Source organism: Tenrec ecaudatus, chromosome 13 (assembly GCF_050624435.1).
Source record: "Tenrec ecaudatus isolate mTenEca1 chromosome 13, mTenEca1.hap1, whole genome shotgun sequence".
Lineage (NCBI taxonomy): Eukaryota > Metazoa > Chordata > Mammalia > Afrosoricida > Tenrecidae > Tenrec > Tenrec ecaudatus.
The window spans coordinates 124,919,377-124,937,717 of NC_134542.1; the positions used below are offsets into that span (position 1 = coordinate 124,919,377).

The 18,341-nt window shown below is 47.4% G+C and overlaps 1 protein-coding gene across 1 annotated transcript; it reads left to right on the plus strand.

Annotated features, from left to right (window-relative positions):
- The first annotated feature begins 2,339 nt into the window (after window positions 1-2,339).
- On the plus strand, window positions 2,340-18,115 carry LOC142424420 (anomalous homeobox protein-like). Its single transcript, XM_075529613.1, has 5 exons — window positions 2,340-2,466; window positions 11,113-11,195; window positions 14,130-14,262; window positions 17,139-17,220; window positions 17,525-18,115. The coding sequence occupies exons 3-5, from the start codon at window positions 14,141-14,143 to the stop codon at window positions 17,564-17,566; spliced, it is 246 nt and encodes an 81-aa protein (XP_075385728.1). The 5' UTR covers window positions 2,340-2,466; window positions 11,113-11,195; window positions 14,130-14,140; the 3' UTR covers window positions 17,567-18,115.
- The last annotated feature ends 226 nt before the right edge of the window (window positions 18,116-18,341 follow it).

The following is an 18,341-nucleotide window of genomic DNA, read 5'->3' on the forward strand; positions in this document are numbered from 1 at the left end:
CCATATTAACTCCATGGCCGTGACTTGTTTATTTTTGTGGGGTTTTTTTTGTTTTGTTTTGTTTGGACAATTCATGATTTAACCATGGGGACAGAAAATGTCACATGAAAGCAGGTGTAGTAGTTACATAATTTCATATTCACTTAATAAATAAGTCTAGGCATGGAGTTTAGCCTGTCAATCAGGTCACAGCTCCATGATGTCTCCTGGTGGGTTTGACCTTCTCATGAGAAATCTGGGAACTTCCATTCTTTCTTCCTGGAGGTGGGCCACCCTCTCTCTCTGCTTCCCCTTCCCACTATTCGGAGAGCTAGAGGAGCCATGTGGAAACCTGCACCAACACTAAGAAATTCTACTGCCATTGGATACACAAGAATTTTCAGCCACCGACCTGTGATCTTTCTGCATTCAGCATCATTGCATGTGCTGCATGAGTCTTAAGAGGAATGTATGGCCTAGTATTGGACTTATGAGCTAATATCAGACTTATGGACTTGATCTGGACTGGGCTGGGGCTGTTTCCTTGATATCCAATTACTCATTGGTAGAAGATTGAAGCTCTATGCTCCACATTATGAGTGTCCCTGGATTTGTTTCTCTAGCCTACCCAGTCAAACAGGGCAGGGATTTCAAGAGAAGTCCCCTTTTAGTTACAAAATCTAGCCTCTGTTTCCCAAGATTTAAGGAAGGATAAGGTGGCTCCATCAGAACTGGGAACATAAATCAGTTTAATTCAGTAAATATTTTATGATAAGTGACTTCTTTTTCAATTCCCGATAAAGTTAGGCAACAGAATTTTCTGTACAGTCTGTGTAATGATTGGACCAAATTGGGAAATGTAACAAAGTGTTGCAATTCTCATCTCTACCTTTTCAGCCAACAACTTTGGAATCTGACTAGAACTTCCATAAAGTAATTCTCTAGTATAACAGGCATAAAAGAAGCATAATCCTTATGGATGCAAATTAATAGGGAAATGCTTCACTTTGTTCTGTCCTATAAGCACTTGTTTGAGAGACCCAGCAGCCAAGAGTTACTTGGAGGAAGTAAATTTATATTCCAGATCTCTCAATATGGAAGAGTCTCGGCAAACATTCTGCCCATGCACTTCAAATCACTGGATTGACATAACCTCTGGTGAGTGATAAATTAAATTAGCAGAGTGTGGAAATCATGATAAGCATCATTGAACTGAACTGTCATGTTTAACTGCGCCAATAGCATTCAAGCAAAATAAAACAAGATAAAAGTACAAACTCCAACTCTAAGAATAGTCGAGTTTAATAACCATCCACCCGACCTCTTTCTCCCATTTTATTTTTAAATTTTGTTACACTGACATAATGGACCTAGACCATATAATGCCAGTTACTTCTCTTTTCCTAAAGGCAGTTATATACGTCAATACTTTGGGGTGCAGAATGGTTCTTCACCTCAAAGGTCATTAGGTTCTCTTCTTGCTTCAGGCCCACTAACACTGTGGCAGGGTTGGATGGCTGGCTGGTTCGCGTTAGTTAGGATGATGCCCCATCCGGGGAATCTGATCATAGGCTGACACACGTACATTGTGCCTGGTCTTGGCACAAGGGACTCCATTTTGAGTTCGGCGCCTCCACCTTAGCTCTCAGAACTCACCCCTCGCTGTCCTCCCCTCCCCTCGCTGAAAACCACAAGTTCTGAAAACCACAAGTTCTGAGAACCAAACACCCCCAGAGCCAGGACATTCTTTGAAGATATGGTCACTCCACCCTCCCTGACATATAGATAAGATTAACGATCTTCTCCCTTCTGAAGCGCCTGTGTGTACAGATCCTCCCCAGCTTTGATCCTTCCCAGCTGTGCCGGCCAGCAGTGGGCATAAAAAACGCTGCCAGGATTTTTCCCAGCGCGGTTTCAATAGCTCAATACCCTGAGTTGCTGAGCCCACCCGCAAGCTTCTCAATAAAGCCTGCTTCTAAAACTTTGCCAATTGGATCTTTGGTTCTGTTTCGCGCCCCAATAAACTTACACATTGTACATCATTTTATGTCCCCCATGCACACTCCTGGCACTGGGGGAAAGTACCGTTTCTCTCCGCAGGTGCCTTGGCCATCATTACCTGAGCCTTTGCAGCTGTAGCCACCTCCAGGGCTGAGGGTCCATTGTCGCCCCACCGCCTCTCCCTGGCTCCTCCCCGCGCCGCCCAGGCCCCGCCCCAGTGCAAACAGCACCGCCCTGCCCGCTTCGCCAGGCACCTGGGTTTGGGCAGCCTCGGCAATGGACGGGTCCAGAGCCGCCTCCAAGGGGAAGTGAAGGCGGAGACCCTGACCCCGCGGGCTCCTCCCACCCGGGTCGCTCTGAGACGGGCCGGAAGTCGCGGTGTCCTAGTGGAACTGCGGCTCACTTGGCGGCTCCTACTTACTGTGCGCTGTACGTGGAGCCAGAGCAGCGCCCACAACCTGAGCACCGTGTAGCCAGCGCTCCCAGGTGAGGGGCGCTCGTCTCCAGGGACATGCGTGTGGGCGGCGGCCAGAGTGGGGGACCCTGGTGCACGCAGCAGCCCTGCTGGGGTGCAAGCGCCCTTTCCTTCTCCCCTTCCCCAGGCGGCGCCCCTCTCTTGGTGAGAGGTGAGCGGGTGTCCCAGGAGCCTGATCCCGTCCCCCAGCTCTTGGATTGGTTAGGGTTCGTGGTGGGAATCCCTGTTGGAGAAAGGGGTAATCCCAGGCTGAGAGTCTTGTCTTCCGGGTTCCCAGGTTCATTGCCGTGGGTTTCTGAACCCGCTTCTGTTTCCTTTCCACATAGCGGTACTTTCTCCCTGAGACTCGTTGAACCTCATCACCTCAAAGGTGAGCCCCGTGTTCTCTTTCTCTCACTATGCGTCTCAGGAAGCGAGTGGCTGCAGCTGATGCACAAAACGTTAGGGCTTCCTTCGGAGGTTTGCTAATTCTTGTCAGCTGTGCGGTACCTTTTCCCGGGAGCGCGGCAGGGGAGGAGAACCCAAGGTCCAGGTCTAGAAACTCCTTAGCTCTTGGTGCCAGCTGGTGTGCGGCCGCAGGGAGCACAGTCAGCCTTGTGGGTGTTGAAGTGATATTCCAGCCCAACCACCATGCACCTAAACATGACTGACATTCCCAGGTTGCTGGGTTAAGTCCTTCCAGGACTTGGGTCCTTAAGGGAGATGGCTCACTGTGGTGGCTATTAGTAAACAACCTGGCAGCTGGCAATTCAAAGACGAGACAGGCCCTGCTCTAGAAAGGTGGGGTTCAACCTTGAGCTCAGCCAAAGGGAGGTCCAGTCTTTCTTGGGGAAAGCTTACAAGTCTCTAGAAGGGTGAGCCCCCTTTCTAGGGCCTGTTGGCAGCGTTACTAAGGACAGCATAGATGTTTCTTTTTTACAAAGCTAACTCTGCCCATCTTCCCGCCCAATTAAGTGATATCGCCTATAGAAGCCAGCACCCAGCCCATTGAGTTATCCACACCCACCAGAAAGATGTGGGGGAACCCTCCTGTCTAAGAGTTAGAAACATCCCAAAGATTTAAATACCCGAATTGATCCTTTGCTCTTGCTTGGACTGGGCACGTTTTACCCTCCTGCTGCTCTGGCTTATCTTGCCTCTCACCACCACCCATCTCTACCCCTAAGTCTGCCTCTACCTCCCACTTACACTCTTTCTGCTGGTTCTGCAGCAGACATTAGAGCTGTTTAACCCCTTCCTCACCAAATTCTGCTTTAGTTTGTGGGTCTTTATCAAACCTGATGTTCTCTTCCTTTATGTAATAGCAGGTCTCATGGACTTTACACCTTTTAAGTTACTCTATATACTTGAGTATCAGCCGACCCGGATATAAACTGAGGCACCTAAGGCACCTAATTTTATCACAAAAAACTGGGAAAAGGTATTGACTCCAATATAGCCCTAGGCTGGGAAATGCAAACAGCTACTGGTAAATTTCAAAATAAAAATAGATACCAATACAATTATATTAATTGAGGCATCAGTAGTTAAATGTTTTTGAAGATTTCATTGAAAAACAGTAAACTCACTCTAAGTGGAAAAGGGGGTGAACAAAAACAATGTTATCAACCATAACTATACACCCTGTGTTACTGCATGTATTGAACAGGGTTCTCTAGAGACACAAACCAGATTGCTAGTAATTATATATAAATATATTTATAAAGGTAGATATATAATTTAAGAAATAAACCGTTAAATAATATACAGATAGATAATACAAGAAATTAACAGTTAAGTATAAAGCAGTGAGACACTAGCAGTCCTTCAAGTTTTGAGAGCCGCCAGTTGCCAGTCCCCTTCTGTAGAGAGATCTGGGCTATATATACCCAGGCAGCAAACAGCAAGGCAGGTCCCCAACTGTCATCAACTGTCAGTCCCCAGCTCCAGAGATGAACATTCCAATCGTGTGGGCTTAAAGGGACCTCAACTTACAGCGACACAGTCCACATGCTAGGCATCCCACAGGTAGTGTACCCCTCTAAACTGAGGCACAGAACAACCAAGGTGAGGCTCACCGAGCCATTTATCCCTCTGCCCTTCAGTTAATCCTACTTGTGTTTATCGGCCAGCCTGGCACAATAAACTATAGCAATCCACCCCTTGCCAGCCTGGCACCTGTACACAATTCTTTACCAATACATACTTATATAATTTCCAGATATTAATGAAATCACACTTATACTTATCATCAATCATCTATCATACATATAAATGAAAACACACTGAGTCAAATTATATCTCATATAACATACTTGAACAAAGGAAATATACACAATAGTCACATACAAAGAAAATACAATTACAAGCCTCACTTGCAATTGATGATGTGGTCGTAATTGATAGGTAGAACTACCTTCTACTGCTACCCATTCTGTATTACCTTTGCCCTCAGCAAGCACCTCAGCTGGCTGTGGTTTTTGGCCTGGCGGGGTGACCCAGACCTTCATTCCTGAGGGGGCTGGGTCATTATAAGTCCTGTTAGGATTGGGTTGCTGTAACTTACCATTTACTTTAATAACAGGGCATGGTAACCCTAAGAGTCGGCCTATGGGATCTCCTGGATTCCAGACATATTCTTCTTTACCTCCATTATGTAGTACCAGTCCAATTTCTCCTTGGTAGTCAGGATCAATCACCCCACTCAGTACAGAGACACTCTTCCTGACCTGTTGATCCAAAGGCATGAGAAGTCCAAAGTGCCCAAGGGGCATTCTCAGCTGCCAGTTCAGTGGAATCCGTGCTGTGTTTCCAGGTAGGAGAGTTCCTTTCTTCAGGACCAGGACCTCCAGGCCTGAGGAACACAGGGTTGCTGGGACAGGAAGCAAAAATGCTGCAAGGGGATCACTAGGAGTATTAGTGAGTGGTGCCACTCCAGCTTCCACCCTTGGTTCCTGGACCCATGAATTCTGGCTATTGGAGACATAGCACCATATATTGGCCGCTGGTTTAGAGCGTGTACAGCTTCCTGGAGAACATTGCTCCAGCCCCGCAAGTTGTTGCCACCTAGTTGGCGCCGTAATTGTGTCTTTAGGAGTCCATTCCATCGTTCTATCAAGCTGGCAGCTTCAGGATGATGAGGAACATGATACGACCAGTGGATTCCATGGGAATGGGCCCATTGCCGCACTGTATTTGCTGTAAAGTGAGTTCCTTGATCTGAAGCAATGCTATGTGGGATGCCATACTGGTGGATGAGGCATTCTGTAAGTCCACGAATAGTAGTTTTGGCAGAAGCATCACATGCAGGAAGGCAAATCCATATCCAGAGTAGGTGTCTGTTCCAGTAAGAACAAAACGCTGTCCCCTCCATGATGGAAGTGGTCCTATGTAGTCAACCTGCCACCAAGTTGCTGGTTGATCTCCCCGAGGAATTGTCCCATATCTTGGACTTAATGTTGGTTTCTGTTGCTGGCAAATGGGGCACTCAGCAGTGGCAGTGGCCAAGTCAGCCTTGGTGAGTGGAAGTCCATGTTGCTGTGCCCATGTATAACCTCCATCCCTGCTGCCATGTCCACTTTGTTCATGTGCGCATTGGGCGATAACGGGTGGCAGAGGAAAGAGGAGGACCAGTCTCCACAGCACGTGTCATCCACTTGATTATTAAAGTCCTCCTCTTTAGACGTAATCCTTTGGTGAGCGTTCACGTGAGATACAATCAACTTTACTTTCTTGGCCCATTCAGAGAGGTCTATCCACATACCTCTTCCCCACACCTCCTTGTCACCAATTTTCCAATCATGGTCCTTCCAATTCCCTGACCATCCAGCCAAGCCATTAGCCACAGCCCATGAATCAGTATATAATCTCACTTCTGGCCATTTTTCCTTATATGCAAACTGAGTGGCCAGATGCACTGCTCAGAGTTCTGCCCATTGGGAAGATTTCCCTTCCCCACTGTCCTTTAGGGAGATCCCAGAAAGGGGCTGTAGTGCTGCTGCTGTCCACTTACGAGTGGCACCTGCATATCGCGCAGAGCCATCGTAAACCAAGCATGACTTTTTTGGTCTTCACTTAAAGTATGGTACGGAACTCCCCAGGAGGCCATATGTGCAGACTGGGAGAAAGGAGGCAATGTGACAGCAGTGGAGACTGTTGGCATTTGGGCCACTTCTTCATGCAGCTTACTTGTTCCTTCAGGTCCTGCTTTGGCCCGATCTCGTATATACCACTTCCATTTAACAATGGAGTGTAGCTGCGCACGTCCAACTTTATGATTACGTGGGTCAGACAATACCCAGTTCATGATAGGTAATTCAGGCCTCATGGTGACTTGGTGGCCCATGGTGATGCGTTCAGTCTCCACCAAGGCCCAGTAACAGGCCAACAGCTGTTTTACAAAGGGGGAGTAGTTGTTTGCAGAGGATGGCAAGACTACTCCAATGGTCTACGCTGTGATTCACCAATAGGGGTCTGCCAAAGACTCCACACTGCATCTTTGTCTACAACTGACACCTCTAGCACCATTGGGTCAGCTGGATCATATGGTCCCAGTGGCAAAGCAGCTTGCACGGCAACCTGCACTTGTTGAAGAGCCTTTCCTTGTCCTGGGCCCCACTCAAAAATTGAGGCTTTTCGTGTCACTTGATAGATAGGTCGATGTAGAGCACCCAAGTGAGGAATATGTTGCCTCCAAAATCCGAAGAGGCCCACTAGGCATTGTGCCTCTTTTTTAGTCGTTGGGGGAGCTAAATGTAATAGCTTATCCTTCATTTTAGTAGGAATATCTCGACATGCCCCACACCACTGGACGCCTAGGAATTTTACTGATGTGGAGGGTACCTGAATCTTTGTTGGGTAATTTCCCAACCCCTTGTACGCAGATATTGTACCAATGAATCTAGAGTCTGATACATCCTCCCTAGTGGGTCCAATCAGCATAATGTCATCAATATAATGGACCAGTGTGACATTTTGTGGGATAGACAGGTGGTCAAGGTCCCTTTGGACTGAATTATGGCACAGGGCAGAAGAGTTGATGTACCCCTGGGGGAGAGTTGTGAAAGTATATTGTTGCCCTTGCCAGGTGAAGGCAAACTGCTTCTGGTGATCCTTTGAGACTGGTATTATTGAGAAGAAGGAATTAGCCAGATCAATAGCTGCATACCATGTACCAGGAGAAGTATTAATTTGCTCAAGCAATGTAATCACATCTGGGACAGCAGCTGCAATTGGAGTCACCACCTGGTTAAGTTTATGATAATCCACTGTCATTCTCCAGGATCCATCTGTCTCCTTTACAGGCCAAATTGGTGAAGTAAATGGGGATGTAGTAGGAATCACCACCCCTGCATCTTTCAAGTCTTTGATGGTGGCACTGATCTCTGACATCCCTCAAGGAATGCAGTATTGCTTTTGGTTTACTATTTTCCTAGGTAATGGCAATTCTAATGGTGTCCACTTGGCCTTTCCTACCATGATAGCCCTTATTCCACATTTTAGGGATCCGATATGGGGGTTCTGCCAGTTACTAAGTATATCTATTCCAATGATGCATTCGGGAACTGGGGAAATAAACACAGGATGGGTCCGGGGGCCCACAGGACCCACAGTGAGGCATACTTGAGCTAAAACTCCATTGATAACTTGACCTCCATAAGCCCCCACTCTGATTGGTGGGCCTTCAAAACATTTTGGGTCTCCTGGAATTAGTGTCAGTTCTGAGCCGGTGTCTAGTAATCCCTGAAAAGTTTGAGTATTTCCTTTCCCTCAATGAACAGTCACTTGTGAAAGGCCGCAGGTCCCTTTGGGGAAGGCTAGAAGAAAGACTAACAGTATAAACCTTCAGTGATGTAGCAGTATCCTCCTTACAAGGGACCCGGCCTCCCCTTCATTCAAGGGGTTGTGGGTCTGTAAACTGGCTCAGGTCTGGGAATTGATTGAGCGATCGTGACTGTCTATTCTGCTGTTCACCTGATGTACCATTCTTTTGCCTGTACACATCACGGAAATATTTAGTAGGCTTCTCATCTATTTCATTCCTAGGGACACCGTGGCTAAGTAGCCAATGCCATAATTCCACATGAGACAGGTTGCTTTGATTATTATTGAAAACTTCTTGTCTATGATAACCACGCCCACCCTGTCTCTGTTGTTTCAGTGCTGACACCTGCCCTCTACCATCATGGGGACCAATCAGCCCCATTGTGGGCAAATGTTGGAGTTCGCTTAGGGCAGTGCCCACTGTTAATCCTGGTGCACATAGAATATCAATTACAGGAGTCTTAAGAGATGCTGGGGCCCACTTCACAAACTTGTTCCTTATGGTTGTGGTAAAGGGTATGTCTTCAGGACACCCCCTTTTTGGATGTATGGGAATATCTTGATAGATCCATTCTAACATACCAATTTCTCTAAGCTTTTGGATGCTTTCCTCTACAGTGTACCAAGGTAGGTCAGGTCCTTCAAGTTGGTCTAATCTAGGCCATCTGGCAGTCCATGCTTCATTGAACCAACCAAATAAAGACTTGGGTCCTTTTTTAGCCTGTCTCGCAGAGACATTGAAAGAAGAGTCTGTACTTAGGCGTCCCATATCCAGAAACTCAGACCGGTCTAATATCACATTTCGTGCACCAGTATCCCACACCCTTAGTAACCATTCCCAGGGGTATTCTCCAGGCTTTTGCTTGTACGTATTTGAGAACTCGAGCAGGTCTTTATGTGTGTAGCGCACTTCTTGGATAATCCTCTCAACCTCACCTTTAGGAGGTTTCTGAGATTTAATTTTAGTGACAGGTCTAGCGGAAATAATGGGTGGTGAGGGTGTTTCCTGCGTGCTCTCTGCAATATCTTGCGAGGCATCTTCCTCAGGTAATGCTACTGATGCAGCCCCACCTGGCATATCAACTTGAATAGTTTGGCTAATCTGCTCAGGTGTTCCTAAGAGCTCTATATCCTCTTCTTCTGGATCATCAGCCCATATGTTCCCATCCCATGTTTCAGGGTCCCAAATTTTCCCAATTAATGCCCTCACTTTGGTTTCAGATACTACTCTAGATCTGCAATTCAGCTGCCGTTGTAATTCAGCCACTCGTATAATGAGACTCTGGACCTGGTTCTCAGCAATGTCAGCTCTTTTACTAGAGGAGAGAAGGCTCTCCTTTGTAGCACAGTTGGAAGTTTTCAAATCTGTTAGTCTGCACCTGAGGTGTGCTTTTGAGGCTCTGAGATCATCGCTCTCCTTAATAACACTTTCCATTGTATGAAGGACCAGCCAACCAGCTTCCCTATACTTGTCATTATCACAAAATTCCTGGAAAATGTCAAATGTACGATTGCCTATAGCATCTCCTTTATCCAGCACGTCATCTACTTTAGGTGCTACTTTAGGTATTATCTTTGCTATTTCACACCATGGATTAGTACGGGTAGTAGACGTATCCCCGTCAAGACTAAATAGGTTGGAAAGCCAATTTAAGAGCTCCATATTTATAGTTTATTTCACTAGAAGCACTCCTGGTACCGAGAGAGAAACAGATTGTTAGTAATTATATATATAAAGATAGATATATAATTCAAGAAATAAACTGTTAAATAATATACAGATAGATAATACAAGAAATTAACAGTTAAGTATAAAGCAGTGAGACACTAGCAGTCCTTCAAGTTTTGAGAGCCGCCAGTTGCCAGTCCCCTTCTGTAGAGAGATCTGGGCTATATATACCCAGGCAGCAAACAGCAAGGCAGGTCCCCAACTGTCATCAACTGTCAGTCCCCAGCTCCAGAGATGAACATTCCAATCGTGTGGGCTTAAAGGGACCTCAACTTACAGCGACACAGTCCACATGCTAGGCATCCCACAGGTAGTGTACCCCTCTAAACTGAGGCACAGAACAAGCAAGCCATTTATCCCTCTGCCCTTCAGTTAATCCTACTTGTGTTTATCAGCCATGCTGGCACAATAAACTATAGCACTTATGAAATTATTTGCAGTTAAAATTCCCATACGGCATACCTTAATGAATAATATCTGAAGGTCTTTTTCTTATATATATTTCAAATTGCTGCTCACTTTGATTAAATTGTTGAGCCCCAGTATTGTTTTATTTGTAATTTTTCCTTTTATCTGTTTATCAAGTTTATTTATTTATTTTACGTTAAAATATTTTCTGAGTAGGCTATAACTTTTACACAATACTTTCTGATTGGAGCTACAAACCCCACAGTCAGCAGTTTGAATCCACCACTCAAACCCAGTGGGAAAGATGGAGAGAGACCTCTGTCCCTCTGAAGATTTACAGTCTGGGAAAAAGAGGGAAGTCCTGCTCTGTTCTACAAGATCACTATGAGTCTGAATCAACTTGATGGCTGTGAGTTTGTAGGAGGGATTTTTTTTTTGCTTTGCTTTGGTTATTTTAACCACAATTCATCCTGTTCCAGCTTTATCCAATTTCTTTTTTGCTATTTCAACAAGTAATTGCAGATCAGATCATTATGAACCATAAATTTTTCATTAGCTGATTTAGCATATTGCACTGCTAAGCACAGGGTCAGCAGTTCAAACTCACCAACCCTTCATGAAAGAAAAATGAGGCTTTCTGCTCCCATTAAGAGTTACAACTTTTGCCATGTTCAACTTTCATTCTGGTTTCAATGTTCAACTTTCATTCTGGTTTCAGTAATTCCTCTCTGTTACCTTGGCCTTGGTCACTCCCTACGACGGATGAACCCCTCAGGACCAGCGGTGGGAGTGGCGACACTGGTAGGCAAGGGGGTGTAGAAAGAGAAACGATCTTGGGGATCTATGGGGAACCTCCTCTCTGGGAGATGGGCAATGGGAAGGTGGGTGAGGGGAGATGCCGGGAAGTGTAAGATAAGATAAAATAATTATTTATAAACTCTTAAGGGTTCAGGGGAAAGGAGGGCGTGACTTCGCGCACCTGCTCACGTGACCACTCCCACCTCCGCACGTGGCCACCCGTGTATGTGACCACGCCCACCCACGCACGTGACCTGTCAACCGGTGCATGTGACCATGCCCACCTGTGCATGTGACCACGCCAAACTGCGCACGTGACTACGGGCACTTGCTCACGTGACCACGCCCACCCACGCACGTGACCAGGCTAACCTCTGCACTTGACCACGTCCACCTGCTCACATGACCAGACTCACCTGCGCACGTGACCACACCTATCAGTGTGCGTGACAAAGCCTACCTACGCACGTGACCAGTGACCAGTGACCAGGCCTGCCCACGCACGGGACCACGCCCACCTGCGCAAGTGACCAAGCCAGCCAGTGCACGTGACCACGCCAATGTATTAACATTAATTTCATTATCAGTATGTTCATGCCACTGTAAAATAATTCTGTAGATTAGTTAGCAATATTCATATTTTTCTGAACATTACATGGGAAATTAACTTAGCAAAGCCTAGAAACTAATAACTTCATAGCTGTTTCTTTAAAACTTACTCTGTCTTCTTTATATGTCTACATCATCTTATTAGTATCTTACTTCCCAGTACGAATACAAATGCACATAATCTCATGTCAACTTGGAGATTTATCAAAGTACAGGGTGGAGTGTAGCCTTCCATTTATGCCTAATTGTATCTGCTTGTATGCGTGGCCGCCTACTACGGAGAGTTCTGGGAACCTCCTCCTCTCTCTCTGGCTTCAGCTTCCTGTTGCCTGACCCTGATGGCTGCAAGACCTCTGGAGATGTGCACACAGCCATTAGATCCACAAGACTTTGCACCCAACAACCTGCGACATTCCTGCATTCAGCGACAGTGCATGCGGCTTCATGAGTCTGGAGAAGAGCTTATGGACTAGTATTAGACTTATGGACTTCAGTTGGACTGGGTTGGGCTGTTTTCCTGATTCACAGTTCCTTCTTGATATAAAGCTTTTTCTTACACATATATGAATCTCACTGCACTTGTTTCTCTAGTCAACCTGGCCTTACACCATATGGTACCTAGGGAGTGGAATACTAGAGAAACAAATCATGAAGGTGGAGAGAGGATGCTTGCCTGACCTCTGCTTTCTGGTAGTCTTTTCTCTTTGACTAGTTGGAGGTCAAATATAGTCATGTATCTTACTTGTTCTCTTCAGGAGAAGCACATGGGAAGTGAAGGTTCTGATGCCCAGAAGTTGTATTTGGTTATTTCTGTCTGAAATGTTGTAAAAATGAATGTGACAGGTGTAAATTTGGAGTTCAGAGGGCAAAAATATCCTTCGAATAGCCTATGGATAACATTGCCAAGAATGGGAATGCCAGAACATACAGTTGTGTTCATCTGGAAACTCCCCATAGACCAAGAGGCAGTCAGCCAGTCACACAGTTTACAGTCACATGGCTTACAGTCAGGGGAGGTGCTCGCTAAGGCGGTGTCCCTGCACATATTCACTCTGCACATGAACAGATCATCTGAGAAGAGGGACTCTGTGAAGGAGAACGCAGCGTCGGCATTAGAGGGTGATTCATAAATAACCTGCAGCATGCAGGTGCCACCGCCGTGGCTGCATGTGGTAAGTCACAAGGACATGGAGCGCTGACTGAAGAAGATAAAGACTGCAGCCTTCACTCAGGATGGGTTGCATCTCAAAAAATCTCCATAACTGGACACCTTTCGGGAGCAACACGATTAACAGAGAAAATGTGAACCTGAAGGATTTCAGCTTGCTGGTATCCACAGTTCCCTCTCATGGAAGCAGAAGTCAAGAAAGCAGATGATGGATTGCATGGGCAAACCTGCTGCCAAATACCTCTTTAAAATCAAAGATGTTAATTTGAGGACTGATGTGCACCTGACCCAATTCATGGAATTTTCTATTGATTTACATGATAACAGAAGACAAATGAAGAATTAATTTCTCTGGATTGTGGTACTGGCATGTCATACCAACTGCATGGACTCTGAGAAGTTTGAACAAGAGGAAAAAGAATATCCAGAAAGCTCCTTGGAAGAGGGAATGGTGGTATTCCGTCTCACATACTTTGAATGTCGCATCAGAAGGGGCCAGTCTCTGATGAAGGACGTTATACCCAGTAAAGAAGAGGGTCATCCTAAAAGAAGGGTCCATCAACAAAATGGACCTCTGCAGTGGGCTGAGACACAGCCACAGGTGTGAGGAAGGCACAGGACTTTCCTTCCGCTGTGTGGAGGTGATTTGACCAGTACCCCCTGCTTTTCCTTCATGCTCCCCTTTCTCAGGGATCCTGGTGCCTGACACCTTGCCTTGTGCCCCGTACCATCATCTAGTGGGCTCCGTTGGCTTCCCAACGCTGCAGGCCTGTAGTCGCCCCGCCCCTGTTTGTCCTGTTTCTGTTGCCCCCCCTTTGCTGGTTTGGTTCATGGCCTTTTGATCATCTCCGTCTCAGAGGGAGAAGTATAACACTGTGCTGAGACAGAGGTGGTCTGATTGGCACTTAAGCCTTATGTCCTGCACTGGAGAGGTCCCCAGGGGAGAGAGAATGGGAGAAAGCAGATGTGCCCTCAGAAACCAGCCTGACCAGGTGGTTTGGGTCAGGAGGTTTAGGGAGGCCAGTTAGCCTGTTTGGTTGCTCGAACATAGGTGTTGCTACTGTGTCGAGCCTGGCCAGCGTGGCCAGCCTCAATGTGGAGCCACTGCCTCATATTCCCTGCTTCTTCCCTGTGTAATCTGTGAACCCTTATTTCCCCAGGATTCACTGACATGCCCCGTGGGAGCACCCAGACTATGTGTCTGGAGGAAGGCCCAGGTAGCAGTGGTGGACACGTGGAGCTACAGGTGACACAGCCTGCATTGCCACCTCTGGAGTTCATCCTTCCCCAAAGGTAGTCTCATAGAATCCCAAGGTCAGTGTCCGTCCTTCCTCAGAGTGTCCTGAAAAACCCCATGCTCAGAATTTGTTCTTCCCCAAAGATCGCTGTCCATCCTTCCCCAAAGCTGGTGCCCCAGAACCCAACATTCAGAGTTCCTTCTTCCTCAAAGACAGTCCTGTAGAAACCCACGGTGGGAGTTCATCCTTCCACAAAAGTGGCCCCATACAACCCCACAGTCTGGGATACCCTTTCCACCATGGACCCTGGAAAGTAAAGGCAACAAAGGCCCAGTAGGAGGGGGTCCAGCCTTCTCTTCACCCCTCAGAGCACACAGATTTGACATTTCTGAAAGTTAACAGCGTTCATCCAGGTTGCTTCTACAAAGAGTTTGGCTTTCTGGTAAACAGGAAAGGCACCCACAAATACCCAGGCTTATGTGGGCACCATCCCTGGCCTGTGTCTGAGTAGAGCTTGGGCTCACTTGCCCATGAGGCTTCCCAGGTTCCCAGCAGCCTCTTCCTGGTGTTTTCCTGTCTCCACACAGGTTGTGGGGCTCTGAGCAGCAGCATCCTGGTTCTGCATTTCAGACTTTGGTTTTGAAAGGGCTTCACGGGGTTGCAGGCAACCTGGAAAAGGTTTTCCTGTTGATGGAGGGTGGGTTTGATGTGCACCTTCCTCATGGCATTTCCTGAGGGGCCCTGCCTGCAGAATGCACTTCTCTGCTGGTCAGAGGTTCAAACCCACCAGCTGCTCCCCAGGAGCGAGATGTGGCAGTCTGCTGCTATAAATATGTTGTCTTAAAACCCTAATTGGGACACTTCTGCTCTGTCTGACACAGTGTCATTTGGGTCAGAATTGACCCAGTGGCAACATTTGTAAAAATACTATCTCATAGGGGCTTGAGCCAACTTCTCTGGCAGCTCTGGGTTTCTGCACAGGAGAGGGAAGTACTCAGTCCCTGGTGAAATCACTTTAATGGAGGGGAAGTTCTTGGTCCCTGGTGAAATCACTCCCTAATGTGGCTCTGGTTTCTACACAGGAGAGGGAAGTTCTTGGTCCCCGATTACTCCCTTTGTAGACACAGCTCTGCCAGAGGCTTTTTCACAGTGTGGTTCTTCTTCCAGCAGTGAAATTGCTTGAGCCCCTAAAGCTTGGCCGATGCCCCAGGGCACTTGTGTGAGGAATGTGCTCACCCCAGCTGCGCCTCTGCTCAGATGCTGCTCAGAGGTGGGATGAGCGCCATCAGCATTGCCTTCAACGCTTCGGTGGCCTTTTCTATTATATGGATGCCAACTGGCAAATCCAGCAGGGCACCGCCCAGTTGTTCCTGGACCTGATCCAGGGGAGGCAGCGCATCCCTTCTATACTGGGTGCAGGGACCGAGAGCCAGATGGGATTTGTCTTCAGTGTGTGGGGTCCACAAGTCCTCCATGCAGACTGCAGGTGGTCTGCCTTGTGGGGTACACAGACAGTGTCCCGTTGAGTGTCTGCTTGTCAGCTCTCTAGGTCTTCAGGGGTGTATTCAAGTTCAGACAAGTCTAATTTTCAGTTGCAGTCCAGAGTTGAGGCTTTGAGCTGGAGGGTCTCTGCTGCTACTTGAGCAGCGAGCTTCAGGCAGAGGCAGGCAGTAGCCAGTGCATCGGCCCAGTGGTTGCCCAGGACCTGTGGTGTCTTGACATTTTGGAGCTCGGGTGATGTGTGACAACTCCCTGTGTGGTGTGTGACAGTCCCCCCTTGTGGTGTGCACACACACACACACACACACACACACAACCCCCAGTGTGTGACAGCCCTGTGCCTTTTCTTTCTCTTTTTCTTCTTTGGAAATGCCTGTCCAGGTCTTGGAACAGTAACAAACTCCCTGGGGCTGGGACTGGCATTGGCCCACTCCAGCTGCAGGGTCCATGCGTCACAGGTAGGAAGGGGGGCTTGGATGAACCCCCACATGTGTTGCCACAGAAGTTGGGTCTCTGCGTGCTGCTGAAGTCAAGCCAAAATGTCTGCTCCAGTGCAGGCTTTGGTGAGAAGAGAGCGTTTTATTGGGAGCAGACTAGCACAGGACACAGAGGGATTCTTCTAACCGCCTTCCTGAATGCAGACAGGAGGGACATTGAGTCACTGGGGAGAGAGTGTGGAGAATGTTGAAGTGGGGTTTGTGCATTGGTCAGTCAGTGTCACGCTTTCAGTACTGGGGGTCATCCCTGGGCAGTGGTCCTCGTGTCCAGGCAGTGAGACCACCAAGACAGCACAGTGTAGCGGTTTTTCTCAGTTCTCTCTGACTCAAGAGCATCAGTTTTAGTGAAGTTTTTCTTAAGCATTCTTATTTCTGTTTGAAAATCAAAAAGTAATGATCTATTTAAAAATTTTAAAATCATTTCACGGGGGCTCATACAAATCATTACAATCCATACAGATCATTTGTGTAAAGCACATTTGTACATTCGTTGCCCCTCATCATTCTCAAAACATTTGCTTGCCACTTAAACCCCTGGCATCAGTTCCTCATTTCCCCCCGCCCTCCCCATTACCCACTCCCTCATGAACCCTTGATAATTTATAAATTATTATTTTGTCTTATCTTATATTTTCCAACGTCTCCCTTCACCCACTTTTCTGTGTCGGTCTTCCAGGGATGAGGTTATATGTAGATGCCTGTAATCGGTTCCCCCTTTATACCCTACCTTCCCTCCACTATTTAAATTTTCATTGCTAAAAGGAAACTTGAATGAAGCATATGGAAATAATAAAATTATGTAAATTTCAGTTTATAATAAAACTAATCTCCAAACCCACTCTTTGCCATCTCACTGAGTGCATGGATGCTACTCCCAAGCCTCCCTGGACACTTGAGACAGCCTGTCCTGACATCCTGCCTGTTTGTTTTTCAGACCAGAGTTGGCCCAGGCTGAGTCCTTCTTCCCCGGAGTCACGTCTGCTGTGGAGCTGAGCCCACCCCTTCTAACCGGCCAGGTGAGGCCTCCCCCAGGCCCTGTGTGACCTCTCCTGAAGTCCCAGTGCCTGGCCCAGAGGAGAGACACTGCTCCTGCCTGTGCATAGCACCCCTGAGGTGCAGAGGAACTTAGTACTTGGTGGTGGTGAGGGCTTGCAGGTGGAAGTGGAGGAGGGGTTTTTGAGGAGAGGAGGGAGTGCACTGTGTGGGAGCCACTGGGCTCAGGAAGCTGGTGAAGTCTGGCATCCAGGATGTCCTCTGGGCTGGAAAGTCAGGACTCTGAGGACACCTGGAGGCAGAGAAAGGTGCTGTGCTTGGTTACAGGTGCAGCGGCCTGCTGGCCAAGCCTCCAGTGATGCCGTCTGAGGGGTGCAGATGCTCTGTGAATTCTCCAGCAGCAGTCTGGACTGAGCTTCTCTTGGGGAGGTGGCTGGCACTTCATGGGGAGCACATGTGCCTCGTCTGGATGTTGAAGACAAGCTGCAGCTTCTGATCCACAGAAGAAGCAACTCCCAGACTCCTTGAGAAACGTAGTGATGTTCCTGCACACGGCTGTTTTAGAATAGTTTGATCTTGGACTAGTTTGGTATTTGAGATTGTTCCTGAGGTCACAAGGTAAAGGCAATTTAGTTTCACTCAGCCAGGGACAGACCAGAGTCCACTCTTTGGACAAGATCTGATCAGTTCACACTGCACTGCCAGCCACCTTCCCACCTGCACTGTGGTGCAAGGCCAAACCTCCCCCAGTTCTCTTTGTGGTTGTCAACGCTCAACATTTGTGTGTTTTGATTGCTTCTCCTCTGAGAAACCTAGTGGCAAACCCTTTGATGATGGCCCAGGTAGAGTAGGATAAGGGGTTTCCACTTCCGGTTGTAGTCCATTGCGTTTATGATAAAAATGTTCACTAGCATTAAATGAAAATTTATGAAAGCATTCATGATCTGAACTCTCCTCTTCATTTCCATCTCACCACTATGTGCGTGCACAGCTTTCCATCCAGCCATCCACACCGCCATCCAGTCACCCCATCCCAGTTGTCAGGTGCTGTTAAGTGGGTTTGACCCCTGTCGACTTTCAATGTTCGACATTGCGAAACACGGCCTGCGCAGCACCGTCTTCACTGTTACTGGGTTTGAGCCCG